Source organism: Trichechus manatus, unplaced genomic scaffold (genome assembly GCF_000243295.1).
Source record: "Trichechus manatus latirostris isolate Lorelei unplaced genomic scaffold, TriManLat1.0 scaffold00111, whole genome shotgun sequence".
In the NCBI taxonomy this organism is placed as follows: Eukaryota; Metazoa; Chordata; class Mammalia; order Sirenia; family Trichechidae; genus Trichechus; species Trichechus manatus.
Window position 1 is genome coordinate 8,230,219 of NW_004444047.1, and position 21,107 is coordinate 8,251,325.

The 21,107-nt window shown below is 42.7% G+C and overlaps 1 protein-coding gene across 1 annotated transcript in view; it reads left to right on the plus strand.

Moving 5' to 3' along the window:
* CYTL1 (cytokine like 1) overlaps window positions 1–21,107 on the plus strand; it is a 154,367-nt gene that overhangs the window by 2,768 nt on the left and 130,492 nt on the right. Inside the window, exons 2-4 of the mRNA XM_012557617.1 lie at window positions 290–334; window positions 514–642; window positions 2,567–2,646. Of these exons, the coding sequence (XP_012413071.1) occupies window positions 290–334; window positions 514–642; window positions 2,567–2,646 (254 nt within the window). The remainder of the gene's footprint in view (window positions 1–289; window positions 335–513; window positions 643–2,566; window positions 2,647–21,107) is intronic.

The window sequence follows — 21,107 nt, forward strand, 5'->3', positions numbered from 1 at the left end:
ACACACACACACACACACACACACACACACACACACACACGTAAAAGCAGTTCCCTAACTCATGGTAAGTGATTCCAAGGGAGCCCTCTAAGAGCGAGTTCTGGAAGAGCAGTGTCCTCGTGGGAGGGCATGGCTCACGATACCAGAAAGCACAGAGCGTGGGCGGCATCTAGGGTGGCCCCAGGGATCCGAGGCTGGCCTGGCTATGGGAGGCTGGCAGTCAGCCCCTGTGACCAGGCTGAGGGTGTGTCCGTGTGGGCATCATAGCAGCCTGTATTCTTATCTGCAGGAGCCGTGTGTGAGATACCTGCCCGGGCTATACCTGGATATACACGTAAGAGGGGTCTTTCCGCCCAGGGAGTGGCATGGGGGTGCAGAGACTCAGGTCTGAGCCTCCTTTCCTGACTGCATGGTGTGGGGGCAGGGTAAGGTTCTCTTCGGGCGGAAGTGGGCCCCAGCCCCCTTCCCTCCAGCTACCGACATCCCAAGCACCCTCCCCGTGGCCACCCCCAGAATTACTGCGTGCTGGCCAAGCTGCGGGACTTCGTGGCATCGCCCCAGTGTTGGAAAGTGGCCCAGGTGGATGCCTTGAAGGACAAGGTGCGGAAACTGTACACCATCATGAACTCGTTCTGCCGGCGGGTAAGTGGGTGCCACAGAAAAACCCTTTTCCATTGTGATCAGCCAAGATTCCACAAGCTTTTAGGAGAGGAGGGCTGGGAGAAAAGGTGGTTGAAGAGGAGGAGGAGAAATGTTAAGGTGGCGCTTCCAGGTCACGAAGTCCATCCTCAATCATCATCGCCCTTGTTAAATGATGGAGATTCAGTGGTGATCGCAACAAGGTCCCTCCTCCCATGAGCTCCAGACAGAATTAGGGACAACACTCAGGACCACATGACTAGCCCTCCAGGAGAGACTTTGCAAGGAGCCAAGTGCGGTGGGGAGGGACTCAGTCTGAGGGCTATGGAATTCCAAGAAGGGAGAACTCTGAGCCCTGGGGCCAGGGAGACTTCCTGGAGGAGGCAGGGCACAGGTGTGCTCTGTAACAGGACCATCCTGGTAGGAGGAAGAAAACCATTTGCCTTAGAATTGACTCCAACTCATGGTGCCCCCAGGTGTGTCAGAGCAGAACTATGCTCCATTGGGTTTCCAATGGCTGATTTTTCAGAAGTAGGTTGCCAGGCCTTTCTTCCAAGGCACCTCTGGGTGGGCTTGTACCACCAGCCTTTCAGTTAGCAGGCAAGCATGTTAACCATTTGCACCACTGAGGGACTCCCGGGATGAAGGAAGGGGCAGGTAAAAGCGGGAAATCAGCACTGGGAAGATGCAGAAAGCAGAGTCATGTGATTCTAAGGTCACAGGCGTTAGCATCAGTCCGACTGACCTTGCTCGGATCCTTGTCCTCCTGCCTCCAAGCCGGGGGCATCCCTTCTACTCTCTGTGGAGTTCCTCTCATTTGGGACCTGGCTGACAATAACAGTGCCCATCCCATGAGATCGTTGAGAAGATAATAATAACTACACCCCTACTGTGTGCCGGGTGCTGTAGTAACTCCATGTATCCTAAAAACCCTTGCTGGAAGAATTCTTAGCTTCCTGCCTGGGTCAGCCTTTGGGGAACTAATAATTAGCTACTAAGTTACAGTTTATTTGTTCATGCATCAAAGACTGGTTACGCATTTACTCCTCACACTTTCTCCTCATTTCCCTCTCATCTTGGTCTGTGGAAGGTCCCTTGGTCGGGTAAACAGTTTATACTCATCTACTAAAGATTAGCAGTTTCAACCTACTCAGCGGTGCCACAGAAGAAAGGCCTGGTGACCTGCTTCCATAAAGATTAACCCATTGTTGTTGAGTGGATTCCAAATCGCAGCAACCCTATAGGACAGAGTAGATCTGCCCTATAGGGTTTCCAAGGCTGTAAATCTTTACAGAAGCAGACTGCCACATCTTTCTGCCATGGAGCAGCTGGTGGGTTCGAACCACCAACCTTTTTGTTAGCAGCCAAGCACTTAACCACCGTGTCACCAGGGCTCCTTCTGTAAAGATTACAGCCAAGAAAACCCTATGGGGCACAGTTCTCCTCTGTACTACATGGGGTCGCCATAAGTTGGAATTGACTCGATGGCAACAGGTTTGGTTTGGTTTATTTTTTCAGTCTGCGGGGGGAAGCAGGAAGATGATATAATTATAATACACTTTGATAAGTGGTGTCTTTGACTACAATGTTCGAAGGCAAGATCTGGTGCTAGTGGTCATTCTGTCCCCAAAGCCTGACCCAGAGCTGTGGCTCAGTAATTAAGTTTCATTCATTCATTCACTCACTCATTCATCCATCCACCCATCCATCCATCCATCCAGTCAACCAATGTATAGGTGCATTCCATAAATAATAAAACGGCACACAAGACTCTGTGGGAATGCAAAGAAAGGACTGCCTCTCCTTCGAGCATAACACAGAGGAGGACAGTGGAATGGTCTATGAGAATAACCAGGAGTCCTGTACCTGCAACATGGGCTCCACGGCCACCTTCGTAACCCTCCTGTTCATCGCACATGTTTTTCAGGATTTGGTGTTCCTGTCAGATGACTGCAATGCCTTGGAATACCCAATCCCAGTGACCAAAGCCTTGCCAGATCGTCAGATGTAAGAACCCAAGGAGACTGCAGTTATATCACCCGCCCAGACTCAATGCGCTAACGCCAAAGTCCCACATGCCTCTCTATCACTGTAGCATCTCAAACTGTCACGTGTCTTCTGGAAAGCAGGGCCAGTGCTCCTACCCAGGAACCTACTTTGAGCATAGATAGAAGCCTGGCTTCACATTTCCCTTTGTTATGTCCTGCCGGAATGGCTAGATACACAAGCGTGTTTATTTGATCACTAAGAAAATGACTAGCCAGCTTCTCTGTTACGAACAATTAGCTTGAGAACAAGCTAAATAGTATATTGTTGCTTTCAAGGAGTAGTGATACTGTTTCTCTTTCTTGACAGGAACCTGCTTATGTTTATTTAACCGAGTTTCTATTTTATGCCTTCTCCCTCCACAATCTTTCATTACCGTTATCTTTCATTTTTAAAGAAATTGTACCGCTTTTATGCTGTATTTGCAAGAGTCTTACATAGTGCTGACAGGTTCCACGCCTTCATTGAAAGGTGATGGAAATCAAATAAAGAATACCTTTCCAGGAAGAAACTTGAGTCCTGCGGTATCTGTCCAAGGTGGATGTTAGAGTGTTTAGGTCACCGTCTGGCTGAACGTTCCTGCTCTTAGCAGTATACATCTGCCTCTTTCTTTCCACCGAGCTTGGGTGTCTCTAGATCTGCTTCCATCCACCCCGGGTGAATGTTCTTGAAGTATATTCTAATTTATGTCTGGGGACAGACTGGATCTTACGTGGTCCCGGAAGGCAGTGGGGTGCCTGGCACTCAACACAAACACCAGTGCGTTATCTTCTGATAACGAACTTAGACATGGGCATGGTAGGGAGCTGAGGCTCATGGAGGGGAAGTCACTTGCCTCAGGTCATTGGCAGGGAAGTGGGCAGTGGGGGAGGCTCCAAAGCCTACAGGTCGTGGTTGTTAGCTTCTGTCAGTCGATTCCAACTCATGGTGAACCTATGTGTGCAGCGTAGAATTGTGCTTCAGAGGGTTTTCAAGGACGTGACCTTTCGGGAGCACATATCCAGGCCTGGCTTCTGAGGAGCCTCTGTGTGGATTTGAACCATCAACCTTTCTGGGGGTAGTAGAGTGCTTAACCGTTTGCATCCCCCAGGGACTCCCTCTGCAGGTAAACACACGCTTGCTTAATTAGTTTATAAACCCAACAATAAAATCTCAGTTAAGTAATAATTATTAGAAAATATTTCAAATGTTGATTTGGAAAAACAAAAAGAAAAACTCCACTTGGTTTTATCGGTGTCCTTTGGCTTGTTTTACTCCCTTCTGTATACACAGGCTGGAAACCTTGGTGGCGTGGTGGTTAAGAGCTCTGCTGCTAACCGAAAGGTCAGAAGTTCGAATCCACCAGGCGCTCCTTGGAAACCGTACGGGGCAGTTCTACTCTGTCCTACAGGGTCACTGTGAGTCAGAATCGGCTAGACAGCAAGGTTTTTTTTTTTTTGGTATATGCAGTCATCTCAAATGATTCATGGGAATGATGTACCGTGTTTGTGGTTTCTGTGTAGAGGCACAGGATCCCAGAATCACTTTGTCAGGAGATAACGCATTCACAAAGGAAAATCACATAAAGCTGACTCGCTTTTATCACCAACGCCGACAATATCTACCTCTTCCTAAGACATAGTTAAAAAAAAAAAAAAAAGCCACCAGGTTGATTCGAACTTACCTTGACCCCATGTGTGTCAGAGTAGAACTGTGCTCTATAGGGTTTTCAACGGCTGATTTTTTCAGAAGTAGATCACCAGGCCTTTCTTCCAAGGCACCTCTGGGTGGGCTTGAACCTCCAACATTTCAGTTAGCAGCCAAGCGTGTTGACCATTTGTAACACCTAAGGACTCCCTCCTGCGATATGGCCGATACTAAAATATGGAGACATGGTTCTGGTACACGGCACCCACAAGACTGCTTAACCCTCACGAGACCCTGCAGGATGGGTGTGATCAAACCCAATTAACACTTGAGGAAACACACTCAGGTTCAGAAGTAATTTCCCCAGATAGGTAATGAGTGGTGGCAAAGAGACTCCAGGAAAACAGACAAGAGACAATTTCCTGACTCTGCTGATCCTTTGCTATTTCTAGGTAACAAATATAAACTATTAAAGACAAGGACTAATCTGAGCATCTCAGACAAGTATTTATTTGTTTGTTTGTTTCTTCAATATTTATTAAGTGCTTATTATGCCCTTGGTGAATACTGAGATGAAAAGAATTCTTCCTCTTTGGTTAGCAGAGGAGACGTTTGCAAAATCAAGGAGACAGCAGAGGAAGGAGAAAATAATTCTGCCTGGGATGGGGAAGAAGGTTTCTTTGAGGATATGGAACTTGTACAAAGTCTTGAAATATGATCGGGAACTTGTTGAAGTAAGGACAGATGGAGGAATCGGGAATAGGAGGAGGAAAGGGAATGGAAAATGTGACTAACTGTCTCCATGAACAATTGCCACCTTTGCCATGAGACCAGAAGAACAGGATGGTGTCTGTGTACCTTCACTGAACAGTAATTCTTCTATAGAAGAATCCTGATCAAAGGGGGGGAATATGCAGAACCAAATTTAAAATTCTCATGGAATCCAGACTTTCTGGAGTCATGGAGGCTGTGTGAATCCCTGAAATTATTCCCCTGAGATAATCTTTAAATCTTAAGCCAAAAATATCCCCTGAAGTCTTCTTAAAACCAAACAATAATCTGGCTTAACTAGTAAATAATGTCTGCCTTGAGCATTATGCTCTTTTGAGATCTACCTATATGGAATCAGATTGATAACAGCAACTCAAAAGATTAGCTAGAAAACTTAGGGGACAGTGAGTTTATGTTAATGGAAGAAGAACAATTCAGAAAAAGAGGGTAAGAATGGTTGTACAACTTGAAGAATGTGATCAATGTCACTGAATGTACACATGGAGAAATTGTTGAATCACTGTATGTTCTACTGTGTATATTCTCAACAATAACAACAAAATAAAATAAATTTAAAAAAAGAAAGAGATAACACACACACACAAAAGATTTTTGGCTTGAGTTGGTACATCTAAAAAAATAAAGAGTAAAAGAGAGAAAGAAACAAACAAAAAGAATGAACGGAGGCAGGAGACACAACATAGCAAAACACATGGAGACTTCTGATGGAGGCGAATAGTTCAAACATGGGTGTGTGCTTGGGGAGAGCCAGGAAGTGGAGCTGAAAATGTGATGTCATCAGAATATGAACAGTGTTGATAATAGTAGGGGTAGCTGGTCCTCCAAAAGCAGAGTGTCCCTAGCCCTGTACCAGTTGTGTGACCAGAGGCATGCAAAGGAGAACCCTTCCTAGGTACAAACATTGGGACCTGGTGATTGGAGGGGTCAACTCAAGTTTGGACAGACATGATTGTCAATTCCTGAAGGGGTTCCTTTTCTTGGACTTCAACCAAATAAGGACGTTGCTCCTCCCCTGCGTGCTAGTCCATTGCCAAGCTGGATATTGGGGCACCACCCTGGACTCCTCCTTCTTTCTCCATAGCCAACTGGTCAACCCTGTCCTCTCAATATCTCTTAACTTCTCCACTTGCTCTTTATGACCTCAACATTAGTTAACACCTTCTCAGAACATAAAGCTCAGGACTCAATCCTCTGATGGGTCTTAACCCATTGTTAGCTCTTTTGTCTCAAGGGAGAGTGTGCCCATCACTGGTCCTTTTACCCTGAGGTTGCCCCATCAGAATGGGGATTTTTTTCTCTTGGGCTTATTAACTGTTAGAGTCTGTTGGATCCACAGTCAACACCCATGCAAGTAGCCGTCAAGAAGTTAAACAACATATTGCAATATGCGAACCTGCTGTAAAAGACCTCTTTAAAGCATTGAAAAGCAAGATGTCACTTTGAGGACCAAGGTGTGCCTGACCCAAGCCATGGTATTTTCAATCACTTCACATCCATGTGAAAGTTGGACAATGAATACAGGAGACCTAAGAAAAATTCATGCCTTTGAGTTGTGCTGTTGGTGAAAGATATTAAATATACAAGGAAAGTGCTATGGCTGCTTACCTTTTGGTGGTCCTCCAGCCACTCCTTGGAAACCCTATGGGGCAGTTCTACTCTGTCCTATAGGATCGTTATGAGTTGGAACTGACTCGACGGCAACAAGTTTGGGGCAGAAGAACAAACAAATCTGTGTTGGAGGAAGTACAGCCAGAACACTCCTTAGAAGTTAGAACGGTGAGACTTCGTCTCACGTACTTTGGACATGTTATCAGGAGGGACCAGTCCCTGGAGAAAGACATCATGCTTGGTAAGGTGCAGGTCAGCAAAAAAGAAGACCCTCAACGATATGGATTGACACAGTGACTGTGACAATGGGCTCAAATATACAATGATTGTGAGGATGGTGCAGGACCGGGCAGTGTTTCGATCTGTTGTACATGGGGTTTGCTAAGAGTTGGAACTGACTTGATGACACCTAACAACAATAACAACAACGTTGTGTGAGAGCTCCACAATTGAGACACTTGACTCTTATCCCAATGATCCATCCGGGTCTGAGCCCCAACTCCGTCTTAGCTTTTGCTTATTTCCCCAGCAACTGTCAAACCCTTAGACAGACTTAAGTACATAACAAAGGAAACATTTTCCTCTGCGGTTAAACTAAAGACAAGGAAAAAAAATGTTCCTAAAGGAGAGTTTTGACACAAGACCCTTCTCAGAAATCCTCTCAGCAGCCCTCAGGAAGTGTTTCAAGATAATTATCTTATGACCACCCTGTCAAACTCCCCTTAATCATGTATTTAAACTGACCAATCCAAACAGCCCATATTCCCATTTCCAACCAATCACTATAAAGCCCAGGCTTCCCTGATCTTGCAACATCCAATCAGAATGCTGTGCTTTTACCTCACAAACAAGCCTCTGTTACTCCACCATTTTGGAGCATTTGATTTCACTCTGTGAGGTCAGACATATCCCTGGTTTGAACTGTTTTGAACCTTCAGTAAATCTCTTTGCTTTTATTTTAACAAAGTATGCATTCTCACTCTTAGACACTATGTTCAATTTCTTCAAATGATTTCACTCACCTTGTGAAACAAAGCCAAACTACAGATGGCAGTGAGTTCAGAGGTTAATTAAAGAGCTAGAATTAAGGTTCTTGAGCCAAGCTGCTTAGAGCAGAGTCCAGCTCTGCCACTTACTAGCAATGGGTCAGTGGGAAATTTACTTAGCCTCTTCGTGCCTTGGTTTCCACATATGTAATACAGGGATGATAATAACAGGGCTTTGAACCAGTTTGAACAGGTTCAGCCATGGCCCATGAAGCAAAACCGGAACAGACCCTAATTTTTACAATTTGGGTGATCCAGAACCATAACTGGAACAGGAAAAATTACAGGTCAAAGCCCTGAAATAGGAGACTCAGAAGAGGCATAGTAGTGAGTCCTTTCAGGAACCTGATGCGTAACGTTGGATTTTTAACAGGATTGAGGAGAGCAAAACTCATTCAAAGTGGCATGATCAGCCACCATCTTTGAGCTGGGCACTGCCGTTTCTGACTCTGCGCTGAAACTGACAGGCAAGAGATTTGGTTGCTATGCAAAGCGTATGCTTCCCTTGTGCTCTAAGAGGGAGATTAAGTTTCTAGAGGGGCTTCGACCTATAATTTTTCCCATTCTGGTTACGGTTCTGGTTCACCCAGTTTTTTAAAATTTGGGTCTGTTCTAGTGTCACTTCCGCAGACATGATTAATTCAGGAAGAACTAGTTGAAAACCCTGGATAATAATACCTACTTCATAGACTTGTGTGGAGTATTGTATAAACGTATACATTCAAAGCACTTAGAACAGTTTCTGGCATATAGGAAGAGCCCTATTGTTTTGTTGTTAGCGGCCATCGAGTTGGTTCCAGCTCATAATGACCCTATTTAGACAGAAAAAAAAACACTGCCTGGTCCTGTGCCATCCCCACAATCATTACTATGTTTGACCCCTTTGCTGCAACCATTATGTCAATCCATCTCGTTGAGGTTCTTCCTCTTTTTCCCTGACCCCCTACTTAATCAAGTATGTTGACTTTCTCCAGGGACTGATCCCTCCTGATAACATGTCCAAAATGCATGAGACAAAGTCTTGCCATCCTCACTTCTCAGGAGCATTCTGGCTGCACTTCTTCTAAGGCAGATTTGTTCATTCTTCTGGCAGTCCATGGTATAGTCAATATTCTTCTCCAACACCATAACTAAAAGGCATCAATTCCTCTTCCATCTTCCTTATTTATTGTCCAGCTTTTGCATGAATATGAGGTGATTGAAAGTACCATGGCTTGGGTCAGGTGCACCTTATCCCTCAAGGTGACATCTTTGCCTCGTAATACTTTAAAGAGGTCTTTTACAGATTTGCCCAATGCAATATGTCATATGATTTCTTGACTGCTACTTCCATGGACATTGATTATGGATCCAAGTAAAATGAAATTCTTGACACCTTTAATGTTTTCTCTGTTTATCGTGGTGTTGCTTATTGGTCCAGGTGTGAGGATTTTTGTTTTCTTTTTTTAATGGATAACATTGCAAAGAATGAGAATTCCAGAACCCTTAATTGAGCTCATTTGGAACCTGTACATAGACCAAGAGCCAGTTGTTTGAACAGAACAAGGGGATACTGTGTGGTTTAAAATCAAGAAAGGCGTGTGTCAGGGTTGTATCATTTCACCATACTTATTCATTCTGTATGCTGAGCAAATAATCCCAGAAGCTGGACTATATGAAGAAGAATATGGCGTCAAGATTGGAGGAAGACTAACAATCTGCAATTTGCAGATGACACAACCTTGCTTTCTGAAAAGTGAAGAGGACTTGAACCATTTACTGATGAAGATCTAAGACTACAGCCTTCAGTATGGATTACACCTCAACATAAAGAAAACAAAAATCCTTACAACTGGAAGAATTCTAATTAGCTCTAATTAGCATCAAAATCCAACACAGTAGGTACTCAAGAGCCCAAGGTCCCTTTTGTTCATTGGAGTACCTGCAGTATACAACTTCACGAAATTTCTTTTCCAAGATAAGATCATTAAAATTTAAGATAAACCCTCCACCTGGCCTCCCACCTGGACAACAGCAATGGCTTCCTAACATGTGTCCAGATGTCCTCTTCCCTACCTCCAAATCTATCTTCCACCCACCAACCAGACTGATCTTTCTAAAGTACAAATCTACTTACATTATTCCTCTGCCTAATGACACTTGTGATTCCCCAAGAGGCTCATCTGGCCTTGGTCTTCTCTGATTTCAACCACTGGTATCTCCCCCACACTAATTCCCTCACACACACACACACACACACACACACACACAAGTACATGCATACATCTCTCTAGGCATTTCAATTCTGCCTTTCCTGAATGGAGTACTTCTTTTCAGACCTCCATGTCTATGCATGTGCTGGACTCTCTTGTTATTGTTGTTGCTGTTAGGTGCCTTTGAGTCAGTTCCAACTCATAGAGACCCTACATACTATAGGACGGAACACTGGGCTCTTACCTCTGTTGAAAACCTACATAATTCTTCCATTTGCTGAGATGTAACATTTTTTTCCCAATTTCATTGTGGTAAAATGTATATACCAAAGCACTCGTCTTTTCAAACATTTTTACACGTACAATTGAGTTACATTGATTACATTCGCCATACTGTGCAACCACCACCATTTGTTTCCAAATCTTTTCATCACCTTCACCATATCTATTCATCTGTTGATGGGCACTGGAGTTGTTTCCACCTTTTAGCTATTGTAAATAATGCTACAATACCTTCAGCAATACCTCTCCACTTCCCCCTTCCACCTGTCCCTGGTAACCGCTAATAAACTTCGGTCTCTATGCATTTACCTACTGTAAGTATTTCATATAAACTGAATGGTACACTATTTGTCCTTTTGTGTCTGACTTATTTCACACAGCAAAATGTTTTCAAGATTCATCCACATTGTACCATGTATCAGAAGTTCTTTTCTCTTTAGGGCTGAATAATATTCCATTGTATGTCTGTACCATATTTTTTATATCCATTCATATGTTGATGGGCACTGGAGTTGTTTCCACCTTTTGGCTACTGTAAATAATGCTGCAATGAATATTGGTATACAAGTATCTGTTCGAGTCCTTGCTTTCAAATCTTTTGGGTATATACATAGGAGTGAATTGCTGGATCATATGGTAACTCTATGTTTAACTCTTTGAGACACCACCAAACTGTCTTCCTCAGCAGCTGCACCATTTTACAATCCCACCAGCAATGAATGAGGGATCCGATTTCTCCACATTGTCACCAATGCTTGTTATTTTTCTGATCATAGCCATCCTGGTGTGTATGAAGTGGTAACTCATTGTGGTTTTGATTTGCATTTCCCTAATGACTAATGACCTTAAGCATATTTTCATGAGCTTATTGGCCATTACTCTGAAATCTTCGTTGAATCTCTGATAGAAGCAACAGCTCTCTGTTCTGGACTATTTTCTCCTTGTACTGATTTTATACTTTTATGTTCATCATTGTTGTTAGTTGCCATTGAGTTGGGTCCAACTCATGGCCACCTTATTTATAATACAGCAAAATGTTGTCCAGTGCTACACCATCTTCATGGTTGTTGGTATGTTTGAGTCCATTGAATAATGGAAAAAGAAGACATTGGATAATGAAAACGGAAGACAGAAGTAGAAATGATGTGTTAAAACTGTGGTGTTAGTGATGAATATTGAATATACAATGAACTACCAAAAAAGGAAACAAATTAGACTTGGAAGAAATACAACCAGAATGCTCCTTACAAGTGAGAATGGGGAGGCTTTGATTTGCTTACTTTGAACATATCATCAGGAAAGGTCAATCACTAAAATGTTCATCAATGACCATCATCATGTTTGACCTTGTTAATCACTTCCTCCTCCTTGGTCATTTTCTTCACTTAGCGTCCAGGACACCACCTCTCTCCCACCTCACTGGTTGTCCCTTCTCAGTCTCCTTTGCAGCTCCTGCTCTTCTCCCTAACCTCTCATCCTGGGTCTGATCCAGGCTGAGCCTTTGGTCCTCTCCTCTGTCTGCACTCACTCGATTGGTGGTTCCATCCAGTTTCATGACTTAGATGCCATCTTTATGCTCAGGTCAAGCATTTTGAAGTCAAAGTGGACTCTTCTCTTTCTCACACAACCTACAGCCAATGCATCAGAAAATCCTACTCTGTCTAACTTCAAAATATATTCAGATTGATGGTGGTGGTGGAACAACATGATAAACATATCTAACGTCACTGAACGGTACATGTGAAGATCGTTGAAATGGAAAATGTTTTATTACCTATACATTTACTACAAAAAACTTAAACATGTATATATGTGTGTATATATATATTTACATATATATGTAGATATATTTACATATACATATATATATTTACATGTATATATATACAGAATATGGCTAAAACCAAAAAAAACAAACCCGTTGCCGTCGAGTTGATTCTAACTCATACTGACCCTATAGGACAGAGCAGAACTGCCCCATAGGGTTTCCAAGGAGCAGCTGGTGGATTTGAACTGCCGACCTTCTGGTTAGCAGCTGAGCTCTTAACCACTGCACCACCAGGGCTCTAGAATATGACTACATCTCACCAGTTCCACTGCTTCAACCCTGGCCCAAGGCCACTCTTATTTGTTTCATCTGATTTCTGCAGTAACCTCCTAAATGGTCTCTCTACTATTAACCTTGCTCGAATTCGGTTCATTCTGAGCATAGCAGTCAGAATGAGCCACTAAAAAGAAAGTTGAATCATGTCCCTCCTCTGCCCAGCACTCTTCAGTGGCTCCCCATTTCACTCAGAGCAGAAGTCAAAGTCTTTACAATGGCTCATACGGTTGTTTGTGACCTAGCTCCTTGCTGCTGCCTGACCTCATCTTCCTTTCACCTGTGTGCTCTTGGGCAAATACCTTGATGTCTTTTCAGTTTCCCCTCACCGTTCCCATCTCAGTAGGACGATCATAGCAGTCCCTTCCCCAGAAAGATGGAAATGGCTCAACAGAACCATGACGTTTAGCAAATACTCCGGAATGCTAGCTGTTATACTGCCATGGTTACCTTCGTCCTGATCACCATCATGAAATATCAGAAGGGAATTCAGACTGTAGAGCCTTTCTGCATTTCAAATTATGGTGCCATCTGATTCTTTGTGATTTTCAATGATTTCTCTCCACTCAATCCATTGTCTTTGCTACTACGAGAATGGCCAAGTCTGAGCAGGTAACACACCTACCTACAGTTCTTCAGTGGTTCCCCACAGCCCTCAGGATAAAATATAAATTTTCTCACACTTCCCTCCCCGTTCACTCCCTGCACACTTCAACCTGACTTCCGGTACCACCACACCCACCAAACTGCTCTTGTAAAAGCCCGATGAGCTCCATGCTGAAATCCACAGTCATTTCTCTGCCCTCATCTTAACTGACCTCTAAGTCTCACCTGACCTTTGTACCCCATGCTCTCCTGGTTCTACGCCTGTCTTTCTGGTTGTTCTGTCTCCTCCTTTGCTGACTCCTCCTCCCTCATCCCACCTCGAAAACCGAGGGTTTTCTTCTGGACCAGCATTTCTCTTCTCTCAACACCTCTCCCTGTGGGAGCTCATCTACGCCTACAACCTAAGTCACCATGTTCACACTACCCAAATCCTACCTCCTGCTCAGACCTCTCCCTCAGGCCGAGACTCATTTTCAATCTTTTTTATTATATATACACTTGAGGGTCTCATAGAAATCTCAAAATTATTATTATTATTGTTGTTGTTATTATTAGCTGTGGTTGAATTGGCCCTCGACTCACGCACCATGAAACAACATATTGCCTGGTCCTGCAGCATTCCCATGATTGGACTGTTGCCAGGTCGGACTGTTGTGTGCTATAGGGTTTTCATAGGCTGATTTTCTGAAGTAGATTGCCATGCCTTTCTTCCTAGTCTGTATGAGTCTGGAAGCTCCACTGAAACCTGTTCAGCATCATAGCAATATGCAAGCCTCCGCTGGCAAATGGGTGGTGGCTGTGCATGAGGTGCACTGGCTGGGAATCAAATCTGGATCTCCTTCATGGAAAGCAAGAATTCTACCACTTATCCGCCACTGATCTCTGTCTTAAAATTAATATGTCTGAAATCAACTCTTGATTCCTCTTTCCCATTGGTCTTCCCTGGCTCAGTAATACGGCCCCATCACACACTGTTTGCTCCAGCCAGCAACACAGGCTTGTCTTCCTTGATTTCTCTCCTTTCCTTACCCGTTCCTGCCTTTGCAATTGATTAGCAAGTCCTGTACTCACTACCTCCAAAGTATATACTGAATCTGTGCTGTTTTTGACATACGCGTTGCCAACATCCTAATCAAGATCTCCACGACTTCTCGCCTAGGCTCCCAGCCTTCACTCTCATCACCCTTCCATCCAATTTCCACACAGCAGCCGTAATTAAAAAAAAAAATATATATATATATATATATATAAATTAAATCATGTTCTTCCCCTCTTGAAAAATATTTATGACTTCTCCCTTTGAATAAAATTTGCACTTCTCATCTTGGCCCTTGCGATGGTTAATGTTATGTGTCAGCTTGATTAAGTTATGATTATCAATGGTCTACCAGACATTGGACTGATTGCTTTTCTATAATGTAATATAATGTAATTACTTCCATGATTTGATCAGTCAATCAGTTGTAAGAGGAATTTCCTCAGGGGTGTGGCCTGTATCCAATAAATATGGACTTTCTGGCAAAGCTTGCTTGCTTGCTCTCGATCTTGCATCCGACTCCTCATCATCTGATCTCCAGTTCTTGTGAGCCGGCAGCCATTGCCCGACCTGCAGATTTTAGGATTCCCCAGCTCCCAAAGCCCCGTGAGCGAGCAACCTGCCATCTGATCTGCCAATTTTGGGTTCATCAGTCCCTGCAACCACGTGAGTCAGGAGAAGCCTCCAGCCTGACGCGTGACCCACAGATTGAGGACTTGCCAGCCTCCACAACTGTGAGACTAATTTCCTTGAGACAAATCTGTCTATATGCGTCACTGGTTTTGCTTCTCTAGAGAACCCAGCCTAGCCCAGCCTATAAAACCCTTATTCACCCCAAACACCATTATTCTCCGTAAAGCGTTCTATAATGCTACAATATTTGATCATACTTTTATGCTTTTTTACATGATTATTGTTTGTGTCTCACACTAGACTATATTGTTGTTAGATGCTGTTGAGTCAGCCCTGACTCATGGAGACCCCATGCACAACAGAATGAAATGCTGCCTGGTCTTGAACCATCCCCAGGATCATTTGCAGACTGACTTATTTTGATCCATAGGATTTTCACTGGCTGATTTTCAGAAGTAGATTGCCAGGCTTTACTTCTTGGTTCATCTTAGTCTAGAAGCTCCACTGAAACCTGTTCAGCATCATAGCAACACACAGCCTCCAATGATGCAGCCGTACTAGACTATAAAAACCAAAAAACCAAACCCACCGTGGTTGATTCCAACTCAGTGACCCCAAAGGACAGAGTAGAACTGCCCCATAGGACTTCCAAGGAGCTGTTGGTGGTTTCAAATTGCTGAGCATTTTAGTTAACAGCTGAGCTCTTAGCCACTGCACCACCAGGGAAGTTCCATAAATGTAGGAACCATGTCTTCTTAGTTCACCATCGTATCTTAAGTGCCCGGCACTTAGTAGATGCTCAATTAACATTTTACATAAGTGAACACTGCTTGCTGGGAGGACCAAGAAAAGTTATCAGCTAAGATCTTGCAAACTCCAGAAGGACCATGCTCATCCTTTCTTCATAAAGTACACACTGGTTGCCTAAACCCATATACACAGAGCCTCAAAGGCCTTGTCTTAGGCTGGGTTCTCTACAGAAGCAAAACCAGTAAAGCATATCAACATATACAAAGGGAGATTTATATCAAAGAAATAGCTCACATGATTGTAGAGGCTGGAATGTCCCAAGTCCGTGGATTAGGATAGAGGTTTCTCCTGATTAACGCAGCTGCAGGGGCTGGCAAACCGAAGATCAGCAGGTCAGAGAGCAGGGCTCTGCTCACAGACTGTGAAGATCAACAAAACCCAGGATAAGCTGATACCTCAAATCCCAAGAACCAGAGGTCGGAGGATCAGGAGGCAGCCACAGGATCCAGAGTGGGCAAAAAGCCAGAAATCTGCTTATATTCAGATGCAGGCCACACCCCCAAGGAAACTCCCTTTGAATGATTGGCTACTCATAGCAGATTCAATCATGGGAGTGATCATGTGTCTAAAATACTGAGAATCACGGCCCAGCCAAGTTGACACACAATCTTAACCATCACAGCCTGGTTCATAGGTTTTTGGGAACTGCTGATTCTTGCTGGTTTGTTTAACTTTCAACACCCTAGTAACACACACACAAACACACACACACACACCTTGTAGCCCATTCATTCTCACATGGTCTGACTGAGCTCTTCCATAAAATACAACTGTCTGGACCACAGCCAGCAGCAGAGACCTCAACAATGCGCTTACCTTTCCTTTCTGAGTGCATCTAAAGGCTTAGTCATCAGTTTCAACTGTCTTGCAGCACTTTGTCTGTTGAAATCAGCATCACACCTTCACACCCAGGAGCAATTTAAACCAACTGAGAATTATTAGACAAACACCCTCATCATGTAAGCCTACTTGGTTTGCAGAAGTGCTAATAACATGAATTGGCCTCTGTTGTTGCAGAATGCTCAGCTCTGTAGATTCTCAGATCAAGAACTCACCGTCTAAAGTAAGGAACTATCCTAAAGTCGATTAAGTGTTAGAAGAGAAAATGGCAAAAATAGAAAAATAGAGTGCAGTTACCTGGGAAATGATCAGGTCAGCAGTCATAATTCAGGTTTCTGTTCCTTCGTGGGAAAGGCATCCCAGGAATTATTTGGGCTCTGGATATACATTTCTAAAACTTTGCAATCAAGTTAGAAATGCTGTTCTACTTATTTTTCAAGAAATTTCTGGCTGCCACCCAAAGACATGGAAACTTGCTCCGGGGTTATTAGTTCTGAACCCACTTTATTGGGATTGGTCCCAGGTCTCCAGCATCAACCAGCTCAAGATGCTACAAAAGCAGAAGACATTCCCAATCAAATCAGATTGTTGTAACTGTCCCAGCAATGGACACCCTTTCTATGGTGTAGGGAGTCCTCCAGATATTCTGCATCTAGTAATCATTCATCTCTAGAGAAGAAGGGTCTGGATTTTATTGTAACATTATTTATTGATGTTTCAAGATACTCTTTATTTGTTGATAATAATAAGGCCTTAAGTATGTGGAGAACTTTCTGATTTACAAGATATTTTCACATTGGTTTTTCCTTTGATTATCTTTAGTTCTTGTACCAACACTGAAGAATGGGTGGATTAGGACACTTTATTTCTACATTTAGATTTAAAAGTGTGGCTTCAATTAAATGTCATTTTATACTCACAAAATTTAAAAATATGACAATTTCATGCACTGGCTACTTGGAAGAATTATTTGACATTTGGTACAAATGGTTAAAGCTCTCAGCTGCTTACCAACAGGTTGGAAGTTCACCCAGAGGCACCTCGGAAGAAAGGTCTGGTGATCTACTTTCGAAAAAATCAGACATTGAAAACCCTATGGAGCACAGTTCTACTCTGACACGCATGGGGTCGCCATGATTTGGAATCGACTCAATGGCAACTGGTAACTGGTAACTATGCCTTGTAACCCAGCAATTTTAACCCTAGAATATACTTTAGAGAAATTCTTGGATATGTGCAGGAGCAAATATGCATATGATTGTTGGTGTAAGACTGGAAGTAACCCAAACATCCATCCATAGTAGAACAGATAAGTAAATTGTTGCAGAGTCTTACAATGACAATGATAATTAAGATATGACAATTACATGTGATAACATGGCTGAATCTCAGGTACATAATGTTAAAAATGATATACAAGTAGCAGAAGACATTAAATGATTCTGTTTATGTAAAGCTCAGAAACAAGCAAAGCATAAAATATATTTCTGGAGATACAATCATATGGGATAAAACTGAAAGATCATCCAGAAAGTGGTTAAACAAAATTCAGGACAGCAACTATCCCCTTAGGTGGGTAGGGAGAGTATGGGATTGAGAAGGGCAATACAGAGGGCTTTAAAATTAATAGTAATATTTTGTTTTGTTTTGTTTTTTCCTAAGCTGAGCGGTGGGTTCCCAGTGGTTCATTGCTTAGTCACTTTTTAAACCATATTTTGTTGTTAGGTGCCATTGAGTCAATTCCAACTCATGCTGTTGTTGTCATGTGACCTCAAGTTGGTTCCAACTCATAGTGACCCTACATACTACAGAAGGAAACACTCCCTGGTCTTGTGCCATTCTCACAATCATTGCTATGTTTGAGCCCCTTGTTTCAGCCACTGTATCAATCCATCTCATTGAAGGTCTTCCTCTTTTCCGTTAACCCTCTACTTTACCAAACCTGATGTCCTTCTCCAAGGACTGGTCCCTCCTGATACCATGTCCAAAATGTGTGAGACGAAGTCTTGCCATCCTCGCTTCTAATGAGCTTTCTGGTCGTACTTCTTCCAAGACAGATTTCTTCATTCTTCTGGCAGTCCATGGTATATTCAATATTCTTTGCCAACGCCATAATTCAAAGATATCAATTCTTCTGCAGTCTTCCTTATCCATCGTCCAGCTTCCACGTGCAATGGCTTGGGTCGGGAGCACTTTAGTCCTCAAAGAGACATCTTTGCTTTTGAACACTTTAAAGGGGTCTTTTGCAGTAGATTTGCCCAGTGCAATATGTTGTTTGATTTCTTGGCTGCTGCTCCCATGGGTATTGATTGTGGATCCAAGTAAAATAAAATCCTTGATATCTTCAATCTTTTCTGCATTTATCATGATATTGCTTATTGGTTCAGTTGTGAGGATTTTTGTTTTCTTTATGGTGAGGTGTAATCCATACTGAAGGCTGTAGTCTGATATTTATCAGTGTCTTAGTCATCTAGTGCTGCTATAACAGAATACCACAAGTGGATGGCTTTAACAAAGAGACATTTATTCTCTCACAGTCCAGTAGGTTATAAGTCCAGATCCAGGGCATCAACTCCAGGGGAAGGCTTTCTCTCTCTGTTGGCTCTGGAGGAATGTCCTCCTCATCATCAGTCTTCCCTTGGTCTGGGAGCATCTCAGTGCAGGAACCTCAGGTCCAAAGGACGCGCTGTGCTCCCAACACTGCTTTCTTGGTGGTATGAGGTCCCCTTGTCTCTCTACTCACTTCCCTCTTTTATATCTCAAAAGACATTGGCTTAAGACACTATCTAATCTTGTAGACCTCATCAATATAACCGCCACTAATCCATCTTATTACATCATAGTGATAGCATTTACAACACACAGGGAAATCACATGAGTTGACAATCACACAATACTGGGAATCACGACCCAGCCAAGTTGACAGATATTTTTGGGAGACACAATTCAATCCATGACAGTCAGTTAAGTGCTTCAAATCCTCCTCACTTTCAGCAAGGAAGGTTTTCTCATCAGCATATGGCAGGTTGTTAATAAGTCTTCCTCCAATCCTGATGCCCCATTCGTCTTCATATAGTCCAGCTTCTCAGATTATTTGCTCAGCATACAGACTGAATAAGTATGGTGAAAGGATACAACCCTGACACACACCTTTCCTGACTTTAAACCACACAGTATCCCCTTATTCTGGTAGAACAACCAAACCGTCTCTTCGTCTAAGTACAGGTTTCTCATGAGCACAACTAAGTATTTAGGAATTCCCATTATTTGCAATGTTATCCATAATTTATTATGACACACACAGCAGAATGCCTTTGTATAGTCAATAAAACACAGGTAAACATCTTTCTGGTATTCTCTGCTTTTAGCCATAATCCATCTGACATCAGCAATGATATCCCTTGTCTCACGTCCTTTTCTGAGTCCAGCTTGAATTGCTGGCAATGCCCTGTCAATGCATTCCTGCAACTGCTTTTGAATGATCTTCAGCAAGATTTTACTTGTGTGTGATATTAATGATATTAATGGGAGCAGATATCTAGGTTTTTCTCCAGCAGAGCCGCTGGGTGGGTTTGAAATGCCAACCTTTTGATTAGCAGCCAAGAACTTAACCACTGTGCCACCAAGATTCCTTTTAAACCATATATATGTTGTAATTATTTTATCTAGTTGATATTTAATAAATAAAAAATGAATGACATTCACATTAGACATCAAGAACTAACAGGAAAACACAATTTAAAAATTAAACACAATTACAATAACAGCAGAAACTGTAAGGTACCTGGGAATAAATATAAGAAAATATGTATGCCAAGGATTTCATTTCCCTTGGATTCACAGTCAATGCCCATGGAAGCAGCAGTCAAGAAACAAAACGACTCATTGCATTAGGCAAATCTGCTGCAAAAGATCTCTTCAAAGTGTTCAAAAGCAAAGATGTCACTTTAAGAACTAAGGTGCACCTGACCCAAGCCATGATGTTTTCAGTCGCCTCATACGCATGTGAAAGCTGGACGAAGAATAAGGAAGATGGAAGAATTGACGCATTTGAATTGTGGTGTTGGCAGTGAATATTGAATATACCATGGACTGCCAGAAGAACAAACAAATCTGTCTTGGAAGAAGTACAGCAGAATGTTCCTTTGAAGTGAGGATGGCAAGACTTCATTTTGCTTACTTTGGACGTGTCATCAGGAGGGACCAGACCCTGGAGAAGGACATCATGCTTGGTAAAGTAGAGGGTCAGTGAAAATGAGGAAGACCCTCAACAAGATGGACTGACACAGTGGCTGCAACAATGGGCTCAAGCATAGCAATGATTGCGAAGATAGTGCAGTACCTGGCAGTGGTTCGTTCTGTTGTACATGGGGTCACTATGAGTCAGAACCGACTCGACAGCAACTAACAAGAACAACATGTATGCCAACTTGATGGAGAAAATTATTCAGCTTGCTAAAGGACATAAAAGAATGTCTTATATACAGAAATAATCCATGTTGATGAACCTCAAATTAACGTAAATGCAATGTATCCAGTGAACATTCTGAAAAAGACCATTCTAGAACTAAGGTTCTTGGAATGACTAATATTCTGGCTAAAGTCTAGGCCAAATCCCTCTTTGTCCTAAGTGACTTCATTTTGTACTAAAAAAAAACGCGATTTCTGTCATAACTTCTGTAAAAATTTTCCACTGTACCTTTGACCTAGATACAAGCAGTTTCTAACAAATATGCAGTTTTGCCAACCCCACACTACTTGTAGATGAGCTTGTGGTTAGAAATGGCCAATGTTAAGAGAAGATTATTCTTTCCGTACAGGTGTTAAACCTTGTATTAAGCATATGACTT